General features: G+C 42.8%; 1 protein-coding gene across 1 annotated transcript; it reads left to right on the top strand.

The window, feature by feature from the left end:
• Positions 1–3922: 3922 nt before the first annotated feature.
• LOC115174685 (cyclin-C) lies at positions 3923–13013 on the top strand. The gene is made up of 12 exons (XM_029733466.1): positions 3923–4078; positions 4513–4619; positions 8338–8422; positions 8886–8955; positions 9130–9181; positions 9333–9388; positions 10344–10379; positions 10482–10573; positions 10657–10724; positions 10831–10910; positions 11000–11118; positions 11228–13013. Exons 1-12 carry the CDS (start codon positions 4047–4049, stop codon positions 11280–11282), a joined length of 852 nt encoding a protein of 283 aa, XP_029589326.1. The 5' UTR covers positions 3923–4046; the 3' UTR covers positions 11283–13013.
• Positions 13014–13073: the final 60 nt, after the last annotated feature.

The following is a 13073-nucleotide window of genomic DNA, read 5'->3' on the forward strand; positions in this document are numbered from 1 at the left end:
CTCAGACACGAGACCTATGTGGCAGGGACTACAGACAATCACGGAGTACAAAAGGTAAACCAGTCACGACGCCGAGACTGACGTCTTGCTTCCGGACAGGCTAAACATATCTTTCGCACCCTTTGAAGATAACACAGTGCCAAGGACTGTGAGACCTACTTCTCCGTGGCCAATGTGAAAAAAAACTTTAAACGTGTTAACCCTCGCAAGGCTGCCGGCCCAGACGTCATCCCTAGACGCGTTCTCAGAACATACGCAGACCAGCTGGCTGGTGTATTTATGGGCATGTTCAAATATCTCCCTATCCCAGTCTGCCTTCCCCACATGCTTCACTTGACTACTTTGAGAGACTAGTCAAGGATCATATCACCTCTACCTTACCTGTCACCCTAGACACACTTCAATTTGCTTACCGCCCCAATAAATCCACAGACGATGCAATCGCCATCACTGCCCTTTCCCATCTGGACAAGAGGAATACCTATGTAAGAATGCTGTTTATTGAATATAGCTCAGCATTCACCACCAAAGTACCCTCCAAGCTCATCATTAAGCTCGAGACTCTGGATCTGAACACCGCCCTGTGCAACTGGGTCCTGGACTTCCTGACAGGCCGCCCCCAGGTGGTGAAGGTAGGAAACATCACCTCCACTCCGCTGATCCTCAACACTGGGGCCCCACAAGGGTGCGTGCTCAGCCCCGTCCTGTACTCCCTGTTCACCCATGACTGCGTGGCCAAGCATGCCTCCAACTCAATCATCAAGTTTGCAGACGACACAACAGTAGTAGGCTTAAATACCAATGATGACGAGACCGCCTACAGGGAGGAGGTGAGGACTCTGGGAGTATGGTGCCTGGAAAACAACCTGTCACTCAACGTCAACAAAACAAAGGAGATGATTGTGGACTTCAGGAAATAGCAGAGGGTGCAACCCTCTATCTACATCGATGGGACCACAGTGGAGAAGGTTGAAAGCTTCAAGTTCCTTGCTGTACACATCACTGACAAACTGAAATGGACCACCCACACACACAGTGTGGTGAAGAAGGCGCAACAGAGCATCTTCAACTTCAGGAGGCTAAAGAAATGTGGCTTGTCACCTAAAACCCTCACAAACTTTACAGATGCAAAATTGAAAGCATCCTGTCGGTTCTGTATCACCGCCTGGTACGCCAACTGCACCGCCCTTAATTGCAATGCTCTCCAGAGGGTGGTGCGGTCTGCCCAACGCATTACCGGGGGCAAACTACCCTCCCTCCAAGACACCTACAGAACCCGATGTCACAGGAAGGCCAAAAAGATCATCAAGGACATCAACCACCCGAGCCACTGCCTGTTCACCCCGCTATCATCCAGAAGGCGAGGTCAGTATAGGTGCATCAAAGCTGGGACTGAGAGACTGAAAAACAGCTTCTATCTCAAGGCCATCAGACTGTTAAACAGCCATCACTAGCACATTAGAGGCTGCTGCCTATAAGCACAGACTAGTATTCACTGGCCACTTTAAGGAATGGAACACTAGTCACTTTATTAATGTTTACATATCTGGCATTACTCATCTCAAATGTATAGTTGGTCACCTTAGCCAAATACATTTAAACTCAGTTTTTCACAATTCCTGACATTTAATCCTAATATAAATTCCCTGTCTTAGGTCAGTTAGGATCACCACTTTATTTTAAGAATGTGAAATGTCAGAATAAGAGTAGAGAGAATTATTTATTTCAGCTATTATTTCTTTCATCACATTCCCAGTGGGTCAGAAGTTTACATACACTCAATTAGTATTTGGTAGCATTGCCTTTAAATTGTTTAACTTGGGTCAAACGTTTCAGGTAGCCTTCCACAAGCTTCCCACAATAAGTTGGGTGAATTTTGGCCCATTCCTCCTGACAGAGCTGGTGTAACTGAGTCAGGTTTGTAGGCCTCCTTGCTCGCACACGCTTCTTCAGTTCTGCCCACAACTTTTCTATAGGATTGAGGTCAGGGTTTGTGATGGCCACTCCAATACCTTGACTTTGTTTTCCTTAAGCCATTTTGCCACAACTTTGGAAGTATGCTTGGGGTCATTGTCCATTTGGAAGATCCATTTGTGACCAAGCTTTAATTTCCTGACTGATGTCTTGAGATGTTGCTTCAATATATCCAGGTAATTTTCCTTCCTCAAGATGCCATCTATTTTGTGAAGTGCACCAGTCCCTCCTGCAGCAAAGCACCCCCACAACATGATGCTGCCACCTACGTGCTTCACGATTGGGATGGTGTTCTTCGGCTTGCAAGCATCCCCCTTTTTCCTCCAAACATAACAATGGTCATTATGGCCAAACAGGTCTATTTTTGTTTTATCAGACCAGAGGACATTTCTCCAAAAAGTATGATCTTTGTCCCCATGTGCAGTTGCAAACCTTATTCTGGCTTTTTTTATGGCGGTTTTGGAGCAGTGGCTTCTTCCTTGCTGAGCGTCCTTTCAGGTTATGTCGATATAGGACTCGTTTTACTGTGGATATAGATACTTTTGTACCTGTTTCCTTCAGCATCTTCACAAGGTCCTTTGCTGTTGTTCTGGGATTGATTTGCACTTTTCACACCAAAGTACGTTCATCTCTAAGAGACAGAACGCGTCTCCTTCCTGAGCGGTATGACGGCTGCGTGGTCCCATGGTGTTTATACTTGCGTACTATTGTTTGTACCGATGAACGTGGTACCTTCAGGTGTTTGGAAATTGCTCCCAAGGATGAACCAGACTTGTGGAGGTCTGCAATTTTTTTCTGAGGTCTTAGCTGATTTCTTTTGATTTTCCCATGATGTCAAGCAAAGAGGCACTGAGTTTGAAGGCAGGCCTTGAAATACATCCACAGGTACACCTCCAATTGACACAAATGATGTCAGTTAGCCTATCAGAAGCTTCTAAAGCCATGATATAATTTTCTGGATTTTTCCAAGCTGTTTAAAGGCACAGTCAACTTAGTGTATGTGAACTTTTGACTCACTGGAATTGTAATACAGTGAATTATAATTGAAATAATCTGTCTGTAAACAATTGTTGGAAAAATGACTTGTGTCATGCACAAAGTAGATGTCCTAACCGACTTGCCAAAACTATAGTTTGTTAACAAGAAATTTGTGGAGTGGTTGAAAAACGAGTTTTAATGACTCCAACCTAACTGTATGTAAACTTCCAACTTCAACGGTATATGTTGTGTAATTTGTTAGATATTACTGCACTGTAGGAGCTAGAAGCACCAGCATTTCGCTACACCCGCAATAACATCTGCTAATGACATATTTGTGACCAATAAAATTTGATTTGATTTTAATAGTATTTTTGTCATGAGATGCTGGATTGTTCCCTTCCATACCGCAGTGTTTGATCTAATGCATTCTGGGATTTTCTTTCTTCTTCTGATATTTAAATGGAGGGGATTATGAATTATTGTAGACAACCCACAACGTGATCTTACAATTTTTCCAGACCACTGTAATTACTTTTAATTGTTTTAGGAGAATGATTTTTTTTAAATGAAATCTTTCAACCTCATGCTGCATGGTATTGGTAACCATACATGATTTCAGATTAAACATTACTATGGTGATATGCAGAATAAATTAGCAATTTGAATGACCTGTACATTGAATTTCATTGAATTAAATTCTACTTCCTTTAATTAAAATTCAATTAAAAATCTTATTTCTGTGGAGTGTGAATTCAAATTTAATTCAAATGTAAAATTGAATTGGAATCAAAGAGCAATTTGCAACTCAATTCATAATCGACCCCAACCCTGATGGTTAGGCAACATCGATATTTTAACAATTGTATATTTACACGCGAAATTAGACAACAAGAGATGTGCGTTTCCCACCCTTTTAGCAACCCAGACCCAGCTTAGTGGAACACAAGCACATCACGCCCCAGTCGCCGTCAGAACAGCATTGAGTGTTGCACTGCAAATTGATAAGCTGACCACTTTCTTCTCTATGTCCCGTGTCATCTTTCAAAATAAAGACATTTTAAAATAACATTTTCTACCTCAACTCATAAGCCATGGCTGGGAACTTCTGGCAGAGCTCACATTAGTAAGTATTCTGTCCAAACGTGATGTATTAGGACTATGTATGGGAAAGAAACTCCATTGATTTGGGGCCTAGCTAGAGTTAGCAAGCTAGCTTGCTACCTAACTTCAGCTTGTCCGCCCACTCTAGTCTTATATTATGTCAATATTAGTGTACCGGATGAACATTTAGTGGTCATTTTTCTTAGTGGTAATTATCTAGATATGAATGCTGAGATTTATTTGTAGAGACAGCTAAGTATTTTTGTGCCCCTAGCGAGCTGGCTTGATAGCGTAGCCACACTGACATTAACTTAGTGCACAGGTCGTCAAGGCATTTTTGTGTTATTGTTTATTTCTGACGCGCCGCTCTCAGATTTCCTATCAGCGGTTTTGTTGTTATGATACTGTGTGTATGAGAGGGCTCGTTGTGGTTGATTGTCTCCTCTCTTTCACTAGTCTGCAGTGGGTCCTGGACAAACAGGACCTGATGAAGGAGCGTCAGAAGGACATAAAGTTCATGTCTGAGGAGGACTACTGGAAACTGCAGATCTTCTTTGCCAATGGTATTTCTTCAGACTCATATGCTATGATAAATCTGTGTGGTGAGAGAATGGTTTTACTGTTAGGGAAATGGTACCATGTCACAACATGAATTACCCTCAAATCTCATTTGACACTGTACTCCTAGCAATAACCGGCAACAATTACCTATATTTACATTTGAGTCATTTAGCAGGAGCAATTAGGGTTAAGTGCCTTACTCAAGGGCACATGGACAGATTTTTCATCTAGTCTGCTCAAGGATTAGAACCAGCGACCTTTCGATTAACCGCTAGGCTACCACCTCATACACTACGTGACCAAAAGCTTGTTGAACATCTCATTCCAAAATGATGGGCGTTAATATGGTGTTGGTCCCCCCTTTGCCGCTATAACAGCCTCCCTCTTCTGGGAAGGCATTCCACTAGATGTTGGAACATTGCTGCGGGGACTCGCTTACATGCATCCACAACAGCATTAGTGAGGTTGGGTACTGATGTTGGGTGATTAGGCCTGGCTCGCAGTCGGCGTTCCTATTCATCCCAAAGGTGTTCAATGGGGTTGAGGTCAGGGTTCTGTGCAGGCCAGTCAAGTTCTTCCACATCGATCTCGACAAACCATTTATGTATGGACCTCGCTTTGTGCACGGGAGCATTGTCATGCTGAAACAAAGTTTGAAGCACAGAATCATCTAGAATGTCATTGTATGCTGTAACATTAAGATTTCCCTTCACTGGAACTAAGGTTCCTAGCCCGAACCATGAAAAACAGCCCCAGACCGTTATTCCTCCTCCACCAAACTTTACAGTTTGGCAGTCCAACGAATGCAAAGTGCAAATGGTGAAGCGTGATTCATCACTCCAGAGAACAAGTTTCCTCTGCTCCAGAGTGTAATGGTGGCAAGCTTTGCACCACTCCAGCCAGCGCTTGGCATTGCGCATGGTGATCTTAGGCTTGTGTGCGGCTGCTCGGCCATGGAAACTCATTTCATGAAGCTCCCGACAAACAGTACTGACTTTGCTTCCAGAGGCAGTTTGGAACTCAGTAGTGAGTGTTGCAATTGAGGACAGACGATTTTTACGTGCTTCAGCACTCAGCGGTCGCATTCTGTGAGGTTTTGTGGCCTACCACTTTGTTGCTCCTGTAGGTTTCCACTTCACAATAACAGCACTTAAAGTTGTGGGCAGCTCTAGCAGGGCAGAAATTTGACAACTGACTTGTTGGAAAGGTGTATGACGGTGCCGCGTTGAAAGTCACTGAGCTCTTCAGTAAGGCCATTCTACTGCCAATGTTTGTCTATGGAGATTGCATGGCTGTGTGCTCGATTTTATACACCTGTCAGAAACGTGTGGCTGAAATAGCCGAATTCACTAATTTGAAGGGGTGTCCACATACTTTTGTATATAAAGTGTATTCAGAAAGTATTCAGACCCCATGACTTTTTACACATTTTGTTACGTTACAGCCTTAATCTAAAATGTATTAAATTGTTCTACATACAATACCACATAATGACTACCGTAATTTCCGGACTATTAAGCACACCTGAATACAAGCCGCACCCACTGAATTTAAAAAAATATATATATTTTGAACATAAATAAGCCGCACATGTCTATAAGCCGCAGGTGTCTACCGGTACATTGAAACAAATTAACTTTACACAGGCTTTAACGAAACACGGCTTGTAACAAAAATAAATAGGATTTAATGAAACACGGCTTGTAACAAAAATAAATAGGCTTTAACGAAACACGGCTTGTAACAAAAAATAAAAAATTAGCAGTAAGCTTTAGTTGTCTTTTTGCACTGAGTCAATTCCTCACGCTGCTGTTTCCAACGTCTTATCATCAACTCATTAAGACCAAGCTCCCGTGCAGCAGCTCTATTTCCTTTTCCAACAGCCAGATCAATCGCCTTCAACTTGAAAGCTGCATCATATGCATTTCTCCATGTCTTTGCCATGATGAGGGTGACAAAATGACTACCGTAATCAGAATGATGGGAAGTTTGAGAGCGCTCGATTTAATCTAAACAGTAAACAAAAAAATTGTTTGACCTTAACCCGTTCGGCAATTTCATTGGTCTAATGAAAGCTTCATGCCGCCAAAAAACTGAGCACGTCACAGAATGTGTTTTTTTGGAAGAAAAAAAATTGAAAGCGGGAAAAATCCATATATTAGCCGCGTCATTGTTTAAGCCGCAAGGTTCAAAGCCTGGGAAAAAAGTTGCGGTTTATAGTCCGGAATTTACGGTAAGCAAAAACAGGTTTTCTGAAATGTTTGCAGGTTTTTATAAAAAAATAAATAAAACATATATCACATTGGCAGCGATTACAGCCTCAAGTCTTCTTGGGTATGATGCTACAAGCTTGGGATTTTTCTCCCATTCTTCTCTGCAGATCCTCTCAAGCTCTGTCCAGTTGGATGGGGAGTGCCGTTGCACAGCTATTTTCAGGTCTCTCCAGAGATGTTTGATCAGGTTCAAGTCCGGGCTCTGGCTGGGCCACTCAAGGACATTCAGTGAATTGTCCTGAGGCCACTCCTGCATTGTCTTAGCTGTGTGCTTAGGGTCAATGTCCTGTTGGAAGGTGAACCTTCACCCCAGTCTGAGGTCCTGAGCTCTCTGGAGCAGGTTTTCATCAAGGTTCTTTCTGTACTATGCTCCGTTCATCTTTCCCTCGATCCTGACTAGTCTCCCAATCCCTGCTGCTGAAAAACATCCCCACAGCATGATGCTTCCACCACCATGTTTCACCGTAGGGATGGTGCCAGGTTTCCTCCAGACGTGACGCTTGGCATTCAGGACAATTGGTTAAATCTTGGCTTCATCAGACCAGAGAATCTTGTTTCTCATGGTCTGAGGTGCCTTTTGGCAAACTCCAAGCGGGCTGTCATGTGCCTTTTACTGAGGAGTGGCTTCAGTCTTGCGACTCTACCATAAAGGCCTGAGTGATGGAGTGCTGCAGAGATGGTTGTCCTTCTGGAAGGTTCGCCCATCTCCATGGAGGAACTCTGGAGCACTGTCAGAATGACCATTGAGATCTTGGTCACCTCCCTGAACAAGGCCAGAGAATCTTGTTTCATTGCTCAGTTTGGTCAGCTCTAGGAAGTCTTGGTGGTTCCAAACTTCTTCAATTTAAGAATGATGGAGGCCACTGTGTTCTTGGGGACCTTCAATCTGCAGACATTTTTTGGTACCATTCCCCAAATCTGTGCCTTGACACAATCCTGTCTTGGACTTCTACAGACAATTATTTCGACCTAACGGCTTGGTTTTTGCTCTAACATGCACTGTCAACTGTGGGACCTTATATAGACAGGTGTGTGCCTTTCCAAATCATGTCCAATCAATTGAATTTACCACAGATGGACTCCAATCAAGTTGTAGAAATGTCTCTAGGATGATCAATGGAAGCAGGATGCACCTGAGCTCAATTTCGAGTCTCATAGCAAAGGGTCTGAATACTTATGTAAATAAGTTTTTATTTTAATACATTTACTAAAAAAATCTAAACCTGTTTTTGCTTTGTCATTATGGGCTATTGTGTGTAGATTGATTAAGGAAATGTTTTATTTAATCTATTTTCTAATAAGGCTGTAGCGTAACAAAATGTGGAAAAAGTTGAGGGGTCTGAATACTTTCCGAGTGCACTGTACAGTGTCGTGTGACTTGTAAGGTTGCTGTTTGACGCAATTGAGGTTAGATGTGCTTTGTGTTGAACTTATTGTTCTGTTCCAGTGATCCAGGCACTGGGGGAACACCTGAAGCTCCGCCAGCAGGTCATTGCTACAGCAACCGTCTACTTCAAACGTTTCTATGCCAGGTGCTTATGCCATTTTCATGACAACAACACTGTGTTCTATTCATCAGCAAATTATAAATGGCACTAGGGGAGCATTGTGTAATATCTACAGTGCTCTACAGTGCCACTACATGCGCCTAAATATTTTGCTGTACGACCTGGAATTTTAATTTAGGAGCACCAGGGCGCCTAGGAAAAAATCACCCAGGTGATAATTGTTGGAATTATTATTTCACTGTACCGCAGCCCCTGAGTGCCATGGAGAATACACTGAGCGCAGTTTTTCACCGTCATGCTTTCCCCATTACTACAAAGAAAACGACTTGTTACTTCAAATATTTTTCATTGTGCTCCTACATTTCTTTGTGTGCTCCTACATTTTTCAACTTAGGCGCACACGTGCTCAGCGTAGAGCCCTGAGCTTCGAGCCTCTTCCAAATCTCTTTCTTTGTCTCCCCCCTCTTACTTATTTCTTCCTTTGCAGGTACTCCCTGAAGAGTATAGACCCAGTGCTCATGGCTCCTACATGTGTGTTCCTGGCCTCCAAAGTGGAGGTATATATGGCCTGATATCCCACTGCCTTTCCAGTTTTCATAGTCTGTGTGGGAGTAGGGATAGGTTTAACTGATAGGGTTAACTGCTCTGTAACATAGTCTTTGATAGAGTAGGATGGGGTGAACTGCACTATGACAGCATCCTCAAAGCCCTTCTGTTACTGTCTCTTCCAGGAATTTGGTGTTGTTTCAAACACTCGTCTGATCTCTGCAGCAACGTCTGTGTGTAAGTAAGGAGACACGAAGCGTTTCCGTTTAGATATGATCTTATATTGAAGATGACAAATACACTCTTGCAGTGGTACAAAGGTTACATTCATTCTGATGGGTTGCATTCATTTGATGTCAAATCTAACAAGTGTTTTTGTTTTGTACAGTAAAAACAAGATTTTCCTATGCCTTCCCAAAGGAGTTCCCTTACAGAATGAACCATGTAAGTCTCACCTAACCTTGCTGTTGAAATCATTTAGGATGTGCTGTATGAACAGTTCTTAGGCTTAACAATGTAGTATTTATTATAAAGTTAAATGATTGAATATAATTCATTGTTGTAGCTAGGCGTTACAATCATGTTGCATTGTGGTGGGAACTATCTCTGAGGTAACACACTCACTACATTGTGGAATATTTATACTTAAGCGATAAGGTCCAAGGTTGTGTGGTATATGGCCAAAAATGCTGTTCTTAAGCACGACACAACGTGGAGTGCCTGGATACAGCCCTTAGCCGTGGTGTATTGGCCATATACCACAAACCCTGGAGGTGCCTTACTGCTATTATAAACTGGTTACCAATGTAATTAGAACAGTAAAAAGTAATGTATAGTTATACCCGTGTTATACGGTCTGATATACCACGTCTTTCAGCCAAACAGCATTGAGTGCTCGAACCACCCAGTTTATACACCAGTAAGAGTCCTTTACATTGTGTGTTGTAGTTAGGTATCAGTATGTTGGCGTCTATGGAGACGCCACATTCCACAACTAGTGTTCGCAAGCCTATGGCAAAACTCCCATCGCCATGGAAGGTGATTTTGACCGTGGTCGGTGGCGTCTCCTCACCGGGGCGTATCTATCGCTGTGGCGCTAAGTGGACTACGATTGCAGCGCCGGTTATTTATCTACTGATTCCACGGAGTTGCCAGGACCACGTCGGGGCTGTCCTAACACCTTGTAGACAATTATTGATTCTCTGGTGGTGTGGCGCAATGAAGGAGGTGATTATTCACACTGTAGGGGTTCAGTTAGCAGAATGTTGTTATTCCCAGATACTGGAAATATTCCCAGATATTTCCCAGATAACAGAGAGAAAAGGGATACAAGTTGAGACTATGACACTGATATATTTACTAAACTGAGTTTGTACTTCATTTGCTTTCCTCATGACAGATATTAGAATGTGAGTTCTACCTACTAGAGCTCATGGTAAGTATAGAAGGTTTTGTCTCTGTCACAATACATTCAATGCTAGATGTCATCCATTTGTTGGATGGATGGATTCATGAACTGATTTCATGCGTGTTCCAGGACTGCTGTTTGATAGTGTACCACCCCTACAGACCCCTGCTGCAGTATGTGCAGGACATGGGGCAGGAGGACATGCTACTGCCATTGGCCTGGTATGTGTTTATTTTTCTTTGTTTGCAGGAGCATGTATTGATTTGATATGAGAATATTGAAACACTGTCTTATTTCTCTATAGGAGAGTAGTGAATGACACGTATAGGACAGACCTCTGTTTACTCTACCCTCCCTTCATGATCGCACTAGGTAAGACACCCCGTCAGGCCTCTCACATTTCCTACTAGTAGATATTCAGCTCAATAAAATATAGGTGAGGTGTTACACACATGCATTCTTCCCCCTGCATCCGCAGCATGTCTGCATGTTGCCTGTGTGGTGCAGCAGAAAGACGCCAGGCAGTGGTTTGCTGAGCTCTCTGTCGACATGGAGAAGGTACGGCCACACAAAACAAATGGCATATTAATACATCAATCGGAGGGGAAAGCTGATTGTCTGTGCGGTGACGTATGTGCTCTGCTCAGATCCTGGAGATCATCCGAGTCATCCTGAAGCTGTACGACCAGTGGAAGAATTTTGACGACAGGAAGGAAATGGCTACAGTGCTCAACAAGATGCCTAAACCCAAGCCGCCTCCCAACAGGTACAGAGATCTATCCTAATCTCACTTTAGTGTTCCACCTATGTACTGTTAACATGACCCATTCACTTCCTGTCTCAACTAACTGTTTCCTGTTTTGTTTGTGTACCAGTGAGAATGACCAGAGCTCCAGTGGGAACCAGAATAACTCTTACATCCAGTCATAGGCAATGGGATGTCCACCTCGGCTCATGTATGATAACTCATCAGAGAGATGGCCACAGGAATGCTGGCATTAGCCAATCGGCGGCAGCAGTCCTGTGTTTCCATCCCTCAACAGTTAAAGGGCGCGTTCCTGTGCCCAGGTGTTGCTAACGCATGGCAGATCTTACAACACCTGGATAGGTATTTTACGTATCAGCTAACCACATGTTATAGCAATATAGTGCCCGACCGGCACAGTTGATGACTTTGCTCGTAACCATTGGTTGATGCATTCAATGTCTGAGCAGGGGAACGCGACCAAAACCTTATGGACCTAACTGTGAGAAACAGGAGGATGTAGTGAGGGAGGGGGGGACTATGAGTTGTGATGATCCTGACTTCCTTGAACACTCTCGGGGAACAATCATATAATATGGAGCTCCGTGGGACCAGAGAACTTGATCATTAGTGATTGTGATGTGTGAGTGGCCCATTTGGCAGTGTCTTCATTCCTCAGGGAGAATAGTAGTCCTTTTTACTGGTATCGCTAAGATGATTGGACCCTGTACTGTTTGAAATGCGTTCTGAAAGGATGTAAGGCTGTTCGATTGTGTGACCCGATTGCATGTCCTGTTATCTAAGGTCTACGTTGATTGGTTCCAGAGTTTAGCAGGTGAAGTCATGGGGGAGAATGGAATTTCTGGGGGTATACCCGCTAGATTCAAGTGTCTTCATTACCTGTTGTATCTCCAGCCTTTGTAAATAGCTTTACTCATGTCTTTCATTTCGTCTTTTGTGTTTTACTTGATTGAGCAAATTTACTTGGGTAGAAATCAAGAAATGTATTTGCTGTCTTCTTCAAGTAAAAGTGCTCAAATGTGTTTACTGTCATGATATAATTAGCCTGCAACAAAAACGTTATTTTAATTTTTTATTCTGCTTTTTTTAGATGGAGAATTGTTAGGACCACATTTTTGGTGGGGAAGGCAGGTGGATTTTTAGCTGTGTGTTCTTGATTGCATATTGAATCAGTCCTACACAAGCCAGGGTCCAATGTTTTCTGTCTGCATGTGCCATGTATTTTATCAAATTGAAGTGTCACAATACCTTTGTGTGCATATTTACTTGTATATATTGATATATTTTCTGTACAGTAATACAGTGGGAGCTGCCGTGTGTGTGTCTGAGAGAGGTTGTTTCTCTTGGTTTCTGTGATATGTACGTGTTCATCTGTGTCCAGAACTGGGTGCTTGAATGCCTTCCAAAATAAGCTGTTTATCAAGGTAATAAGACTTACGAGCACACTGTGTCCTATTGCAGGGAAGTGATGTTTTTTTAGTGGTCCCTTCTCTTTGGGTGCATCCCAATAGTTTGAAGTGAATTCCTCTCCTTGTATCGGTTGCTTCATATACACTGATGCGAAAAGAAAATCTAGATGAAATCAGACTGGTGGTGGTCGTGCTCCATATTACTTTCACATACCGGCTGTTTGCAAGTCATTGCAGATAAAGGAGAGAGAGGATCCAGCTTTTAGACTATTGAGATACAGCCTTTTGCCTCAGAGTTCCCTTCCCCTCTACAGGCTCCATCATTTATCAAATGTGTTTACGTGACTGACTGGGATTACCATTACCCCTGTCTCTATAGAAACACAACATGAAAATGTATGGTTTATCAAGTATTGGCTATTACTTGAACTGTATTTCTTTTTGAAAATCTTTTGTGGTAATAAAATGAATATTGCAGTAACCAAATTCGGTTGATGCATCTGTAGCTCCTTCTTTGCACGACTGAATGTTTCATATTATGTTTTA

Source organism: Salmo trutta, chromosome 35 (assembly GCF_901001165.1).
Source record: "Salmo trutta chromosome 35, fSalTru1.1, whole genome shotgun sequence".
In the NCBI taxonomy this organism is placed as follows: domain Eukaryota; kingdom Metazoa; phylum Chordata; class Actinopteri; order Salmoniformes; family Salmonidae; genus Salmo; species Salmo trutta.